We start from the raw sequence: 17,646 nt of genomic DNA on the forward strand, positions 1-17,646 counted from the left end.
TTCACGATTTCGTTTTTAAGCTATATTTTCAGATGAGTGATAATGGCTAAAACAAGTGTTTTCAAAATAATAATCAAGCATGCCAACAAGTTTTTAGAAATCGCTCAAGGGACTTTCATTGCATCTTTATCTTCATTTATTCGCTAAGTCTGTAACCAGGATTTTGTGAAGGAGATGTCAATTATAACCAGTATATCAATTTTTTATGAATTAATTTTCTTTTAAATTGAGTTTTAAAAGAAAATTGTCATACTAAAATCCCAAGGAACTATAGACAATAGAAGTCCAATGTTTAAACATAGAAATTTAAGTAATTATTTTTCTTGAGGAAATAAAACTGAACATTTTATATATTGGTTTTTATTTTATTGTTTTAATACTTTCTTCAGTTAATTTTTTTTATGTTTTCGATAAGATATGTCTATGATATGTGCTATTTTATTTTGATCGCATCTAGTTCCAATAAGCTAAGAATAAATCGGGTGCCGGAGATTAGGCGGGGAGTCACATCTTAATTATTGATCTGCACGAGCTACGGCCGGGAGGGGGGTGAAGGTACAAGGGGGTGGGGCGGTGTCTCAGGGTCGGTGGCGTCGCCCCAGACTGATCGCTCGCAGGTAATCCGGAGCGACAACGTTCCGCGAAGAGAGCCCTCGGCGGATGGGACAGACTTCGGCGTCGGCGCCACCGATATTTTGTCGGGAATAAATTTAGGTAGCGAATTGGGTTGCTGGGGGGAAGGAGGGGGTTTGTTTTCCTCCAGGGGACTGCCGTAATTACCTGCCGTCTTGGGACTCGTCACACGTCTTCGCGAATGGTCGGGCTCTCTCACACACAGTCGCCGGCACACCCACGCGCGCATGGACCGAGCGCGGACTTCTGCCCGGGTATAAAACATCGCTGACGGTCGATGAGGCAAGTCATTTAACGAAATCCGCTCGGTGAAGTCAGCAGTCTTACGAGGTGAGTGCCGGAATCGCCTGAATCTCTCACCAAATAAAACATCCTCTTCGCTGGCTTTGTCACTTCTTTGTTTTTTTTTTTAAATTTATTCCAATATTTTGAATGGTTAATAATCAAAATTAATTTTACTTTCATATTAGCTCTTTAATTTAAGTAAAAAAATAGTTTAGTTTAAAAAAAAGTCTATAGTAAAAGGTTTATAGCAAGAAAAACTTCTGGCGACTGTGGAGTGTCTGAAAACACTCAATTAATTGAGAACAGTTTAACCATTAAAAATATATATAACTAAGATGGGTAGATGGGTTTATTAGGTGTGACGTGATAATTCAGCAATGTGAGATTACAAATTTAATGGCATATTGCTTCTGGATGAGTCGACATTTATACAATTGGAATGTGAAAGGTTTTCTTGCATTCTAACTTCAGTCCTTTGTGAGGCAGCCTGAAAACAGCACCACAAAAATTCACGACGAACAGTTATGTGCTTGGAATGCCAGACTTTGTTTTCTTTCAATTCAGTCTACAATACATTAAAATTTTTTTTGATATGTTCTCACCCAAGTAGAGTCATCAGCGTCATTCATGTAAGGATAAAAACCCTTCCTAAAAGAACAAAAATATTTAATGCAATATTATTTTTTATTAATTTTATACTAGTTAAATTTTTCATCGCAAACTATTTTAAAAAACTTTTAACTATACTTTGATTATTTACCTCAAGCCACACCATAAAACTAAATATATTAAAAAGACAACAATTAAGAGAAATCGCAGTTTAGTTACAGAATATAAGTTTTAGGTTTGCTACACTACGATATTGTCTCAGGCACGTGTTTACCACGAATGATTAATAAGATTCTTGTTACAAATTTTATGGTAGTAAAAAATTAACACTGATGTTTCAAAGATAAGAGTTTAAAATCAGGGTTATTAACGTCATTGTCTTAGCAATAGGGATGCCAGAATATAAAATAATATAATTGATTATTAAAATGTTACCCTGCATAAAATTTAACAATTTTATTGTAACATGGTATTTTTAAATATTTTGAAATGCTGCAAATGTATCGTTTTTATTATCTTTTAGCCTAATATATTGTTTATCAAAATAACGTAAATTAATATTCTTCGTTTGGATAACATATTTCAAGTAGAAAACAATTACACGAAAATAAATGGTTCTTCTTATATCGTCCTCATTTAGAAAATTAGGCTCCAAAGTCAATTACATGATTTTTAGCGAGTACGCTAGCTATGAATTTGGTAATCATTCATATTGCTTGTCCCTCCGAACATTATCCTCGGTTACAACACAGTGAAACTGCTCGTTCTTCCACGAAAAATATCCACGGTATCTCTTATACAATTTTTGAGATAAAAGTTAAGTGCCCAGGATATGCAACATTATTGTATGGTTATGTCCCATACCAAAAATAACTTCAATTAAATGTTTATAAACGTTAATGACATTATTTTTCTACAGTATGGATGGAAAATTTGACTGGAGACTGTGCTCTGGATTAGCCTGTGTTATGTGTGGCCAAGCAGTTTATGTGTTGGGGAAGTGGCAGTAAGTCGAAAAGCTCTAACCCGAAAGAAGTTTAGCAGAAAGGCACTAGACCAAAATGCTGTAGATATAAACATTTAATATTTATCTCGCTGGGAACATGTATTGACTCTGACAACAGGCATTTGACCGAAAGGCACTTGACCGAAATACACTAGACCAAAAGACACTAGACCGAAAGTCTCCTCTCCGAAATTTTGGTCAAATGACGTTTGTTCTAGTGCCTCTTATAGTAAGGAGATACCTAACATGTGCCCATTTTGAACATTTCAGGACGTGATCTCTCTTTTGACCACCTAGCCGATTTTCGTTCTGCATCATTCTGTAATTTGTCAGGTGTCTCCAAACTTCATTTGTCTCCTTATATCATAGGAGCAACGGAAAACAGTACCATATGTGCTAATGACAGACAGCAAACTATGCACAGGGCACAATTTCGAAACACACAGCAAAATTCTTAGAAGTGTAGTTGTCCATTCAGCTATAACAATAAAATATCCTAGCCAGAATCTCGAACAAGGAGCGCGAATACATAATGAAAATGGCAAATTAAAACCCTGTGTGCAGTTTCTCGAACCACGACATTTAGTGGGAATAATTTCGGGATGGACCGGAAGTCGCATGAAACGGAAATGTGTAACCACGGTGCTGCCATCTGTGGTGGATGGCGCGAACCAAAGTTAATAGAGACAAAGGATAACTTTATATTATTAACTGTTTAATGAATTCTAACATGATGGGTTTTATTTAATAAAATTCCTTTCCCGTAAATCAGATACACAGCCGTGGTTAGTAATTTATTTCAAGTATTTTTCGATTTATCGGAACCGTTTCATTATATAGTTTACAGTTTTGATCTGCAAATGAAATGATTCGATAATCGACGTAGCTGCTTCTCTGCAAAGAATTCTAGCGGCGTGTGCGGAAACTACGTGTGCTTCGCGTCCAAAAATTTAGTTTAAAACCCAAGTTGTGTAGGTTTTCATGTTCGGCATCATTTCAAAAAATTCGACTTTATATTTCGTGTTCAAACTACGTATTATAAGAGTATTTGCAACACGAGGACACATTAATTTGCTCGTTACCCAGGTTAGATGTTATAAATCCCTTGGGCGATTACTGAAACACTCCCTCACATTATTTTTAATCTACAACTTTTTAATGTTACAATTAAAAAAAACAACTAAAAACACGTAAACGTTTCTTTGGCCTTAAATGTTAATGAATTCCTATGAAGTCCAGTGTGTTCCTGTGAGTTCCTATGAATTCTATTTACAATCTCTGAGGCCTGCACCTCCGACACACGGATTTGAGGGGCAAAAATTGGGGCATAATTTTATATTTTAATGATGCTTCATCTAAGCATAACATTTTTTATACCATGAAAAAGATAATGGGATATTCAACAATTTTTCTTTAATTTGTTGTATCATGCTTATTATGTGCGCAGTTAAGACTGGAAAGCTATTCAGGGAACGGTTCCAAATACTTAACTTTTAATTATTGGAGGTACTGGGACAACACAAAGCACAAATTGCCCGGGCAAGAATCCGAACCCAGCATTACCGCGAACACTTTTTTTTGTAGTGATGCAGTTGTTTTTCTTGTAAATTTACAAATATCTGTGATTCGACGTGGAAATTTCTGTTACGTTAAAAAAAATATGTCGAGTGTGACGTTGTTGCAGATGAGCGCGGCCGGACTGTGCCTGAGACTCCTCGTGGTGACGGCGGCGGTGACTGCGACGGCGGCGTCGGTGCGCTTCCAGGTGTGCGGCGCCCACCTCGTCGACACCCTGCGCGTGGTCTGCGGGGGCGTCTACAACAAGGCCTTCTCCAAGAAGTCGCTGGAAGGTAGGTCCCGAGCTCCCAACCCGCGCTAACAACTCTGCTTTCTTTTCTTCTGGGGCGATATTCTTTACAGTGCGTCTCTTCCGTCAGGTAATAACTACAATTATAGAAACTACTTTTGACGTGACGTCTAATAAATCGATGAACGCTGGCTGCACGCACGAAAAATTGTCCCACTTTTTTTTCCTAACCTAAGTTAAAACTAAGTGTATTTGGGAGAGGTCTGGGTTAGGGAGAGACTCTAAGTGCGTCTCAGGCCGAAGCCTATACGCTCTATACATGCAGGGGTTAGCCATGCGGGAGAGGGAGCATGCATCGTGTGCTAGGAGGGGGATTGGCCAGCCATGGCAGCAATTGGCGCCATGACTAACTCCCCTCACTGACTATTCTAGACTAAAACTAGATAAGTTGGGCCCAGGTAAAACCTGCATAGACACAGGGAAAACCCTGGGCACTTACATGCGGGATGCAAAAATTCATGCATTATTGGCAAGCAGGTTGTATACGGGAAACAGAAGGATGGTTCAGGATGAAGAGCTGGACAGAGTAGAAATGAGTCTACCATGCGGGGGTTGGGGGCTTGCACATTGCTGTGCGCATTGTTTGGGCAGTACTGGTTGTTTCGGGGGCGACTTTAGTCGTTTCCCGCCTGGCTGCCAGTCAGCCAAGTGAAGTGAAAAAAATGTAAATTAATTATATGACCTCAGCTCCCAGGTTGCCCCAGTCGCCGCGGCCATGTATGCCCGACACATTGTGCTGCCAGCCTGGGCATGTCAATCATTGGCTATTCCAATGTTGCTTATTTGCACCGCTGGACGTGGTCAGGCATATGGTCAGACACCTATTAAACGGCGGTGAGACTGCTCACTTAATAATTAAAATATATGCATATTATATAACATAATTATATGTCCGCAGCACCCAGGTTGCCCCAGTTGCCGCAGCCATGTATGCCGACACATTGTGCTGCTATCCTGGGCATGTCAATCATTGGCTAGTCCAATGTTGCTTATTTGCACCTCAGGGCGTGGTCAGACACACGGTCAAACACATATAAACCATTGGTGAGTCTGCAAACTTATATAATTAAATACGCATTTCTAAAAAATAACGGGTAAATTTGTAGCCGAAGCTACGCGGATACGCACTCCAATGTACTCGGCACAAAGCTGAAGGCATTATTGGCTTACCGTGTCTTGCGTCTATGTCTGTCGGGCCTCGCTGCTGGGTTACAGCTCAGCTAGTGTACTGGAAGTGGTAGGATCCGACACATTATGCTGCCAGCCTGGGCATGTCAATCATTGGCTGGTCCAATGTTGCTTATTTGCACCGCAGGACGTGGTGAGGCACATGGTCGGAATCCTATTAATTAATACTTAATATTATACTTAAAAATAGTATGTAATATACCACCCTACTGCACCCACCATTGCTGCAGCATTCCACTCGTTGGCAAGGTCAGCTTCAACGGTGTGTATTTGCACTGGCAGCTGGCAGGCACAGCAAGGTAGCACCTAATTGCTATTATTTAAATTAATCAGGCCTCCCGATTATTTAAATAAATTTTAAATTACCTTTCGAGCTGCCTTGTGTGAGTTTAAATAATTAAATTATTTAAGTAAGCCATGAGTTGAAGTGAAACCTCGCGGTTAAATGCCTATGCGAAAGCAGTAGCCAGTAATTCAAAATCTCATGTCTTTCAGAAACACAACCAGCACTGGGGGTGAAGCCATCCAGGCGGGCCATGCCCATCAGTCATAGAGAGTCAGCCCTAACACGTCAGGCAGTGAACTCCTGGGAGCTGGACCATCACCCGCATGCTTCGGACCATTTTGAATTAGCATTCAAACAGTTTGGTCGTGCGTGTAATTGTGTGTTGACTGGTGGGCGCCGTATAAGCCTAGTGGGAAGGCTCTACTCATAACATGTTCTATGAGCTGCTTGGGTGATGCGGGCTCCGCGCGCGAGGATGGACGCACGGAGCCGGAGAGGTACTGCCATGGCGGGTTATCTCTTATGGGAAAACCGCTTACAGTGTACCTAATTAGTTCGAGGTACACCCACGTGAGTGCATTTGAGCGCTAGTAGTCTGTTTTGTTTACGTTGACTGACATTATTTCCCGCTTAAATGCTTTTGAACTGTGCACAGTTTAGGTTAGCTTATTCCTGTTGATCGTGTAATTTATATTTAGTGTTTTTGTCTTACTTGCGTTATGTCAATATGTACTACACTAAAAACTGTTGTGTGCCGGGTTGTCAAAACAGGACTGAAACCCGTCACAGATTTCCTCGTGTTTGTGACGTGGAAAGATTTCAGCACTGGAAACGTGTGATTGCTTCGCCGAAATTAGCTCTAATTAGTAATGAGCATTTATTTACAAAGTCTACAGGATATGCAACCCTCCTATTGCCAGGTTAGAAATATCGAGTTATGCCCTAGTATCATCTGTTTCTGTTACTACAAATGTATTCGTTCATGTCGGCATGTTTTTCAACCCCTTTCAGCAATTGTTCGTATTATCAAAAATTGTTTAATGTAACAGTTTTAGATACAACTTATAAGATTTATAAACAATTCTAACGGTTTTGATAGTGTGCCTAATGGGAGAGTTATGAATTTTTTTGTTCTTGAACCCCTGTTTTTTCTCCCCTTGCAATAAATTTGATCGTATAAACAACTGTTTCAGACGAAAGTTGTACACAATAATTCAATGTTTAATAATTAATAATTTTGTATTTAAAATCTTACATACTTCTGTACTTACGAAAGTTTATTTATATTCAACCCCAGTTTTTTAAACCCCTTTCTGCAATGTTTCGAATTATCACAAATTGTTTTTGATAAAAGTTTCAGATAAAAATTATAAGATAATCAAAAAATTCAATGGTTTTGATATATTGCCTAATGAGGGAGTTATGAATTTTTTTTTGGTCCAGGAAACCCTTTTTTTCTACCCCTAGCAATCATGGTTGGTTGTATTAAAAAATTAGTTTGGACAAAAAAGAATTGTGTTTTCACTACAATTTATTATATGCTCAATCGGATGTGATATTCATTATATTATGGGAGTTATTGCAATTTTTATGTTTTTCGAAAACCCTCCCGGTAAATATGTAGTTGGGCGGTATTTGTGAAAAAAAAATTAATCCGAAAATACTTTTATTATATGCTCTTTAACTTCCTCTTTTCATTAAACCCGGCGGAGATAAGAAATTCCAAATACTTTAGGAGATATCGCCGTTCTTATTTTGCAATACAAGACCTGTCCAATCATTCGACCGTCGCAATTTTTTATTTTGCCGTGTGTTTGTGAATGCCTAATTAATTAAAATGGTCTATTAGGTCAGGTCAGTTACATTATAAATACTTTCAAACTAAGCGGATATTAAAAATAATATGAATTTATTTTAATGTTTGTTTAGTTTTAAAGTATTTATAATGTAACTGACCTGACCTAACAAACCGGGACAAAGGATGAATAGTAGGAAGGAACTCACGTATTTTTTTTACTCATTATATGCGCAACAATATCATAATAAGAAATAAAACATTAAAATTCAGTACAATCACAGTTTTTTGATAGAATTTGTGCTTTTATGGCACAGTACAACATATCATTTATAGTGTAGGTACTAACTATTTTACAATTCTGCAATGTCAATAAATGATGCAACATTTTTTGCTAGTTATATTTACATTCCAATAAATAAATTATATTGTATACAGTTGTCTAGTTGCTGCTTTATACATTTGGCAATATGTTTGCTCTATGCTGTTGCAAATGTACAATCTTAATGCTTGTTTTTGTAGTCACCAGTATCATATATACATATTTTTGTTTTAATAAAGTTATTACAATATTTTATCTCAACTAACAATTTACATGCACACATGTGGTGGGCAGTTCAAAATGCACTGTTAAGGCTTGTAATTCAACTCATAATGTTTTTTTTTAAATGTTGTTTTCCTTCTAACAATTTCTGTCAATGTTTATTAAAATTTGCAAACAGGACATTCATTTATTGTGTATAAGTACACGGTAAATGGAATGTATTGTTTGTAAAATTTAATTACTCATTGGCTTTTACAGTTAAGCAAATTCATTGATGGAGTTGGAATGCAAGTCTCAATAGTGCATTTTGAACTGCCCGCCACAGTAGTTTTTTTTTGGTTTAGTTCGAGGTCCAGCCACCAGGAGCGCTGTAAGCACTGTCAATGTTTGCTCTATGGAAGATATCCATCTATCCCCTCCCTTATCTGTGGGTACTGCGCTGCTCCGAGCGCCGGCAACTAGTTTTGTTTGGAGGGGGTCACGCGCTGATTGGCTGTCAGGCTCGGCCAATCAGGGGGCGCCTCGCCCGCAACTACGGCGGGCGGTGCGCCAGGATTGATTTTGGCAGCTTATACTTCTGTGTGTTATTTGGATCATAGTTTCCAAGGGAGGAAATATGCGGATTTAAGCTATTTACGCATTTATCGTAGAAATTTTGGGTTTTACGGACATAAAAGTCTTACAAAGTTTCTGTGTCGGTTTCACTATGCAAGTTCTCTACTGGGCAGTATATCGGAGCGTCTGCAGCGATGCGAATGCATCTATTCTGAACTCGCTGCAGTTTTATTAAATGGCAGTATGCTGCAGTAGCCCAGACTGGGGCTGCATACGTGATTATCGGGCGTACGAGTGCTTTGTAGAGCAGTAAGCCATTTTTAACTGTGCTGCCACATCGCCTGCTCATTACAGGATATAATGCGCGCATTCTAACCTGAGCTTGGGTTCGTTTGATGTCAATGTGCTATCCCCACAGTAGTTTCCTATCCATGTGGACACCTAGGTATTTAACTACGTCCTTGTGAGGGATTACCTCATCAAATAGACGTAGTTGCGGCCTGTTTCCGGCTAGCGGGAGGTTTTTGCGTGTAAACACAATCGCCTCTGACTTGGTCGTGTTAACTTTTATGCGCCAGGCTGTGCACCACTGTTCGATCGCATTGAGCGCAGCCTGGAGCCTGGTAGTTGTAGGTTATGAGACCTGCTATACAGTACAGTGTCGTCTGCATAGCAGCCTAGTTTGACTAGTCTATGTGCGGGGCGAGGAATGTCTCGCACATATATATTAAATAGTACAGGGCCTAGGATGCTGCCCTGTGGCACTCCGGCTTTAATTAATTTTAGATCAGACGTTTCCCCTTCAGTTGACACTCTAAAGGTTCTGCCTCCTAGATAGGACGCTATAAGTTTAGTGTAGCAATCTGGGAAGTTAGCTTCATACATTTTATATATGAGCCCTGCATGAAAAACTCTATCAAAGGCCTTTTCTACATCTAGAAACGTAGCTACTACGTAGTCTTGGATGTTAAATGCGCTTGTTATCTCTTCAGTAAGACGGACCAGTTGATGGGTAGTCGAATGAGCACTGCGAAAGCCAAATTGCTCATTTGGCAGTAAGTTCTGTTCGTGTATGTGTACATTAAGTCTATGTAAAATTATACGCTCTGCAACTTTAGACACAGTACTTAAGAGGCTTATTGGCTTATAGTTCTGGGGCAGTGTTTTGTCCTTGCCTGGCTTGTGGAAGACTATTACTTTAGCTTCCTTCCACTGGGAGGGGAAAATATTCAGTCTGAGCATTGCATTAATGCATTCAGCCAGATATTCTAAGGCTTCGTCTGGGAGCTGTTTGAGAACAACTGCTTGTATGCCGTCGTTCCCAGGGGCTTTACGCGGCTTCATATTCTTGATAGCACGCTTAATTTCTTGGGCCTGGGTGGGTAGAGGCTCAGAGATTGTGGGCTGGCGAAGTTCGCGGGAAATTTGCGCTGTGAAGAGCCTGTCACAAGGCTGCAGATTGGGCTGGAATGCTGTTTCTAAGGTGCTTGCGAAAGCATGCGCCTTATCCTGGGGAAGAAAGGCAAGTCCATTATTTGTTTGGAGGGGTGGGATTTTATCTACTTTGTTCAAAATTCGCTTAGTTATCGTCCAGTTACTTCCGTCCTGTACATTAAGCTTTGCGATTTTGGCTTCCCACTGGCTGCTTCGCCACAACGAGAGTTCATCTGAAATAGCAGTTTGAAGCTCATTGATTCTGCGTTTAATAATGTGTGTGCGTCGCCGTGTGTATTCGCGGCGCAGTCTGTTCTTTTGCGATATCATATCGCAAATATAGGCTGGCAGCTCGTCATGCACTAACTTAACCTCTTTTTCTGGGATGCACCGGCCTATTCCGTCCTGAATTTTCGCGGTAAAATTGGTTATAGCGGTTTCTAGATTATCACTATTATTAATTTCATCAATCTCTGAAAGATTTAATGACAAAATCTTTTTAAAACCGACCCAATCTGCATTTTTGTAGTCCCTAACTTTGCGAGGTGGGTTTGATTCGACATTTGCGTCGTCAAAAATTAAGTGAATAGGGAAGTGCTCAGACGTTAAGTCGTGTACAACTTCGAGTTCGAATCCCGAGTCCACACGTTTATTAATGACGATGTCTAGTACATCGGGGAGAATTCCCACACGCCCTGTATCGTGTGTGAGCTCTAAGGGAGCATGAATTTGGTAGTTGTGATTTTGTTGGTGATTATATAGGATTGTACCATTTGGTGTGGCTCGCCTGCTGTTCCACTCTCTGTGTTTTGCATTTATGTCTCCTACAGCGAGGAAGGTCGGGGGCGCCCCATACAGGACGTCCAGATCAGCCTCGCTCAGGGACCTACCTGGTCGCGCATACATAGAAACAAGTGTGATGTTTTGCCTGTTAATAGTTAGATTAATTGCTATTGCTTCGAGATTCTGAAAATCGGGGAGCTGCTACTCTGTGTGTTTTATACTTTTATGGACAATAAGGGCTACTCCCCCGCCTCTATGATTTTCTCTGTCGCGCCTATAGATTACGTAATTTAATATAGTAATTCTATCAGACGGAATTAAGTGGGTTTCATTAATCGCAGCTATTTTTATTTTATATTTATCTAGATGGTGAATTAATTCCGGTAGTTTATTTTTAATGCCGCGTGCATTCCAGAATAGGAGGGACTTAAGACTATGGACCGCGGTTGGTATACAACACTGGGCCTGATTATGAGCTGCCATTAAGCTTGGCAGCGAGCGATACCCGGTCAGAGTAACGAAGCCCATCATGGCGTGGACTTTGTCGGGCAGGGAGATGGCTGGGTCGCACCATATTACCATCAGCTGGCACATGGGGACAATTGTATCGGCCAAAGTCGAGTTCGTGTTGAAGGTACTCGACTTTGTCAATACTTGCATGAAGTCAGCCATGCCAGGTTGGGCTGGCTGCTCCGTGCGCATGGGCGGGGCTGTTGGCTGCTCTGGGGCCAAGTCAATCAGCATGTCGGCCTCAGGTTCAGATGCTGCCTGAGGCTGCTTGGGTGGGGGCGTTCGCTGCGCCGGTGCTGCTGGAACCAGTCTGGTGGCCAGCGGCTTGGGTTGGGCAGGCTGCTTGTCGCGAGCAGTCTGCTGAGCCCTCTCCTGGGGGGGGGGGGCTGCTGGGGTTTGCCCTGGCCATTTTTGTGGCCAGTGGCATTTTTCTTGGGCCCCTTTTGTCCCTTTGGCTTACGCAGCCAAGGGTTATTGGCCAGGACTGGATACTCCAGCTCGTTGAACCCCTGGCTGCACTGCTGCAGTGGCGTCCAGGGGTTGGCGCCAGCCTGGGCCATGTACTGGCCGAAAGTGGCGGGCGGTGGGTATCGGGGGGGCCCCCAGGGATTCTACCTGGGGGGGCCCTGGTAGCCTGAGGGGCCTGGCTGTTGAGGCTGGGCTTGCTGCTGCAGTGCAGCCCGCCTATTGTCCCGCATGTCGCGGCGAGACTGCTGCTCGCGCCTCTTGCGGACGTCGGTGGGGGGGGGGGGGGAAGAGGGGGGAGGTGGCGGCGGGTCTCCTTTTTGTAGACCTGGCAGCCCTTGTAATTAGCACAGTGCGCCTCATGGCAGTGTGCGCACTTTTTGTATTCCGTGTTGCCTCCATTGGGACAGTCAGGTGCTCGGTGTGGCCCGCTGCACCACCGACACACAGGAGCCGCATGGCAGGCCTTGCCAACGTGATTGTAGCGCTGGCAGACGCTGCATTGGGAGGGGCCTGAGGGGCAACGGTAGTCGTCGACACGCACAAGCATGCCGGCCAACTCCTTGAGGCCGTAGATGCGTTCAGAGTCGCAGCTCTGAGGCACCTCGATCACGAGTGCATCGCACTTCTCGCGTCGCTGCCGGTTCTCCAGGAACCAGTGGTTCTGGACCGGCAGATTCAGGGCGCTGAATTCCTCCTGGAGGAATTCGGATGGCGTGTGGCGGTGCACCCCGCGCAACACGAACTTCTTAGGCACTTCGTCCCTCTGAAGGAGGACGGAGTGTTGGGCACCGATGGCCTGCAGTGCTTTGATAATCGGGGACGGAGGCTACATTGACCCGAATTTCATCACGGCCGCGGTTTTGGCACGTGAATTTCTCCTGCACGGCCTGTTTTAGGGCGATGTACACCCTCGGGTACTGGTGCCCCTGGTCGAGGAAAACGAACAGGGGCTTGATGCGCGGCGCCCTCTTGGCGCTCTCGGTCGTGGTTGGCTGCTGAGGGCGGGGGGGCGGGGCCCGCCTCGTCATCACTGCTTGCACCGGACACATCCGTGTGCAGGCGTTTCGCTCGTTTTCCAGCGGCCACTGTCCAGCCTCTGGATTCGTCACTGTTGCTCGGCCCTGAAGGGGCCTCGCTGGCTGCCATCTCGACAGCTTCACTTGTCATGTCGTCGTCACCTGGCGCTCGAGTCCACCCACTGACCGTCCCCCGGGGCTAGTTAGCCGGGTTCCGGCTAGGCTACAGGGGATCTAACTCCCCGGGTGTTGCCGAGTTCGTTGGTCGTCAAAAACTTACACCTGGCGCAGCTTACTTTTACCGCCTGTGCGCATGTAGCACACAGGCACCTTTCGAGACCGCTGGGTAGCACTAAGAAGTGTTAACCACAGCTTGGGCGTCGTCGATCTAGAAGTTCACGGCGAGCAGCTCCGGGACACCATTGTCCCACTACGGATGCGTGTCATCTCTCTGGTATGTTGCGGATGGTGCAGAGAACTCGGCCGGCACGTGGCGGCAAACCGAGGTTATTGTTGTGCACCGCGCCACGGGAGTATATTCTTAAGGAAATGGCGTTCTTACAAGTACGTATTATTTTAATTACTAGTGTAAATCAGTATATTTAAACAGTTTCGTATGAGTATTGTTTTAGCTGTGTAACTAAATATTTATTGCTGGTGTGATACTTTTTACGCTTTAGTTTAACATTGGTAATTATTTGTCATGAGTTATTATTTGATCAACTAAATCACACACCGTATTATAGTTATGAGCCCACGAGCGTGTAAATATTTCGAGTCCAACAGAGAATATGCTAGTTAAAAGAAATTTTAACAAATATCGTGCATGGAATATTATTAATTTATACCTTCTGAAACAATTTTCTCAATATGGCCTCGTGGTCGTGAGGTTAAAATGGCTGACTATCAATCCAAAGATTGTCGGTTCGAGTACCGGCAGCTGTGAATTTTTTTTTGTACTTGTAAAAATAAATACGGCGCACGCAACATTTCAAAAGTAATAAATATATTTGAATTAATGAATGCAAATAAAAGAAAAATTTATTAATTAAATTGTAGATTTCATTTCACTCCTTTGTATCCATACAAAATAGTCATAATACAATAAAAATTATTCAATTTTATTCATAAAAGTATGCAGAGGTAGTTTTTATCATAAAAAAGATAGAAAAATTAAAAAAAAATTTACTTCAAAGAATATAGTATTTTTAACGCCTAAATGGTTTTGTTGCAACAACCTATTACGGCTCAGTCTCAGGCCGAATATGATATTTCCTTTTCTTCTGGACCAATAATTTCATTAATGTTTTGTTAGACCATATCACGTTAAACTATCGTCCGTAAACCGACTTTACAGACAACCAATCTTTTTTTTGTCGAACACTAGAGACGTTCTTGTATTCATCCTGAAAACAGCATTTCTAGATTCCTTTTGGTTTCTGAAAAAAAAAATATCCGTTTAAAGGTCGCATGCAGTGAAGCGGCCGTCGCATTGTTGTGCTATAATTTCGTTGTCGCTCCTGTGGTTTTCCGTACACATGAAGGTGTGTATTTTGCATTTGGATATTGTGACGCAAAGGAAGGTAAATAATAAAAATACATGAGTCTCTACCGTGCATCCAAACCCACGCGTCTACCTTCGACAGGTTTTTTTTTTTTAAATTTTTTTTTATAGCAGTATTGAGGCGCGAAGAGTCGACTTGTTAGGTTCGGTAGTACGTAACCTGATGCATGTAACGATTGTGATTATGTGAAAAAATGCAATTGTTTTTTCTAAACTGCATTTCCCGAGTGTGAAGCACAGGCTCCGTGCACGTGCGTGCTGCAGGCATGCAGATGGACGACGCGGCTGTCTTCTGGCCCCCGACCCGGGAGGAGGAGCAGCAGCAGCAGGAGGAGGGGGACCGCCCCGACTACGCCCACCCGCAGGCGCTGTTCCGGGGCAGGGCGTCGGGACGCCGCCGCAGGGGCGTCGTGGACGAGTGCTGCTTCCGGTCGTGCTCGCTGCACGAGCTGCGGCAGTACTGCGGCTAGCCGGCCGTGCGAGGGGAACTGTTACGCTTAACCCTTTTCCCCGCCTCCCCCACCCCTCCCCGCAAGGGCTAGCAACCCTCCCGCAGGCCTGTCGTCCAAGCAGTCATTCCATGTGAGAAGAAACTATATTTTGTACGCTGCAAAATTTATTTTGCTAAGGAATATTGTTCTTCTTACAACTCAAGATATGTTTTGTTTCAAGCAAATGAACGCAGGATAAAAGTTTGTAATGTGCTCCAGTTACAAATAGTGTGAATCATAATAATAATTTTGTTTTCATCTTGAAACTGTGTACCTCTTCAATAATTCAAATTTCAAAGAAACACTTTAATCAGGAAATAAAATAATATTGAAAACGGAAGTAGTTTTATTTGTATTGTTCTTTGAATGTAGAAAGCTGAAATGATTTTTTTTCGAATGTTTGCAATACTAATAAAAAGGCATCCACTTGAAAATTGGGCTATTTAATGATCTATATTTATCAGTGTTAAATTAAGTTTCGAATTATTTTCAAGTGTTTTTACTTCGATGAGAAAATAACGTTTTGTACCCATAATGTACAAACAAAAATATAAGAAAAATTAAAAAATCCTGCAATTACTTTGAATAGAATTTACACAATTCAAAGTGATAAAACCAAAACGTACCAAAGTATATACAAATTTATTTTGCATTATTTATAATCCTTTACGAATTTTGCTACTTTAACAAACCCTGTTTTCTGTTTCACTAGTGTGATCTTTAACCCTTCTAAAATATTTATTAAAAAGTAGTTGCATAAAATGATATTTTGAGTGAGTAGTTTACTTTGGGGACTCCGGGCACAGGTTCCAGGTTGTGCCGAGGTCCGCAATCTTGGCTTGTGATTCCCGGCGGCCATCTTTGTATCAAAATTCTTCAAAATACCTGGTATTTTCCCTATTTTCATTTAAAAACTCCCATTTGAAAGGAAAATTACCCATTTTATTCCTTTAAAAATCAAAAATTCGAAATTCGAAATGCCCCAAAGGATAACTCATAGCAGCTTTATTCTCCGTCATCTAGCCGCCATAAGCCGCTGAGTTCATGACCTTGACTGTAAACTTGAAATCCTTTAAATTTATACAAAAAATCCGAAAAAATTTCCAAAAATATAAACAAAATTGTTTACTCCAATTTTTTAGTTACCAATCCATCCCTGGTCCTCGTTTAGATTTCCGGCCAGAGTAACATGTAATTTTTTTATATATTTTTAAAATTTTTAATACAATTTGAATAAAATTTTAATAAAAATGTTTGATTACATAACACCTGCCATCTTGGATTTTAGATCTTATTAATTTTTTTAATTCGTGCACCATCTTGAAAATCTATAAATATTATCCAATTTTAACGGAAAATTTTTAAAATTGATTACAAATTTAAATAATGGAAATTTAATAAAAACATCATGGAGTCTTCGATTAGAGCCTGGCGAAGGCTATCGATTTAAAATGGTGACGGATCCTTCCTCCACGGAAGCCACCGGCAGACTGAGCTCCCACCGCTAATGCCAAGGCAGATATCACATCAGCCAGTATGACGACATTTCCGCCATGTTATTTTCGTCTGCTGGAGGCCACCATATTGGATCCGACATTTTGTTTTCGTCATTTAGAGGATGCTGCCACCATATTATTTTAATTTTTACTCACTATAGTGCAGGAATAATTTATTATAAGTGCGCCCACCATCTTGAAATTGTCCATCATCTTGGAAATTCGTAATAATCAACCTATATATTCTGAAAAAGTCTAAAAAATATACTAAAATAAACACTTGTTTAAATAATGATTGAATCGATCACCTGGATTCGATTTGTGAAGGATGAAAAAAGTTAAATTAATTAAAATTAGGTATAAAGTGATAGTTTTAGAAATAAAACAAAAAAATTACAAATAAAAAATATTACATAATTTCTACAAGTACAAAAACAAATCAACTACTAACATTTCTTGTTTTTTACAGTCTTCTTAGAGGGCGGAGCGAGACATTTACATTTGTTTTTAGGACAATGACAGTCGATTACCCAGATGCATACATCCATATCTTGGCCAGACACCTCCAGTCAGCGGCCAGGTATGAAATCGATGGTCAGGAACATTCAGTTTATGGCCAGGCATGTCCAGTCAGCAACCAGACACATCCAGTCGCAGGCTAGGCACGTCTAGTTGGTGGTCAAACACATGCAGTCAGTAGCCAAGAAGTATTTTTCGTCTATACTCGGCGAACATTTTAAACAGTTCGTATACAAAATCACGCTCATAGGCCAATCGACTCCGAACCAAGAGGCATTATTCGTCGATACGCGACCAATATTTGAAACAGGTCATGTTCAATGTCAGGCGTATAGACCAGTCGTCTTTGAACTACGAGGCTAATCATGTCCTGAGTAAAGACTTATTGATGCATATTAAAAAAAGGAAGCACATTCAAAAAAGCAAGTAAATTCGACAAAAAGGAAGCACATTTAACGGAAAGGACGCAGCCTGGACGAAAATTCAACTCAGTAGGATACAATCTCATCGGAGTGATACGGCGCAGGGATACGATTTCGCCGCAGGGAAACTATATCATCGGAGGGATACGATATCATCGCAGGGATATGTCTGATA

The 17,646-nt window shown here is 41.5% G+C and overlaps 1 protein-coding gene across 1 annotated transcript; it reads left to right on the forward strand.

The window, feature by feature from the left end:
- The first annotated feature begins 927 nt into the window (after positions 1-927).
- On the forward strand, positions 928-15,229 carry LOC134541936 (LIRP-like). The gene is made up of 3 exons (XM_063385689.1): positions 928-963; positions 4,218-4,383; positions 14,808-15,229. Exons 2-3 carry the CDS (start codon positions 4,218-4,220, stop codon positions 15,011-15,013), a joined length of 372 nt encoding a protein of 123 aa, XP_063241759.1. The 5' UTR covers positions 928-963; the 3' UTR covers positions 15,014-15,229.
- The last annotated feature ends 2,417 nt before the right edge of the window (positions 15,230-17,646 follow it).

The sequence above is a fragment of the Bacillus rossius genome (assembly GCF_032445375.1).
Source record: "Bacillus rossius redtenbacheri isolate Brsri chromosome 4 unlocalized genomic scaffold, Brsri_v3 Brsri_v3_scf4_2, whole genome shotgun sequence".
NCBI classification, from domain to species: Eukaryota; Metazoa; Arthropoda; class Insecta; order Phasmatodea; family Bacillidae; genus Bacillus; species Bacillus rossius.

Coding starts and splice junctions, on each gene's coding strand:
- LOC134541936 (XM_063385689.1), top strand. CDS start 4,218: ATGAGCGCGGCCGGACTGTGCCTGAGACTCCTCGTGGTGACGGCGGCG. Junction 4,384..14,807: donor CTCCAAGAAGTCGCTGGAAG/GTAGGTCCCGAG, acceptor TGCGTGCTGCAG/GCATGCAGATGGACGACGCG.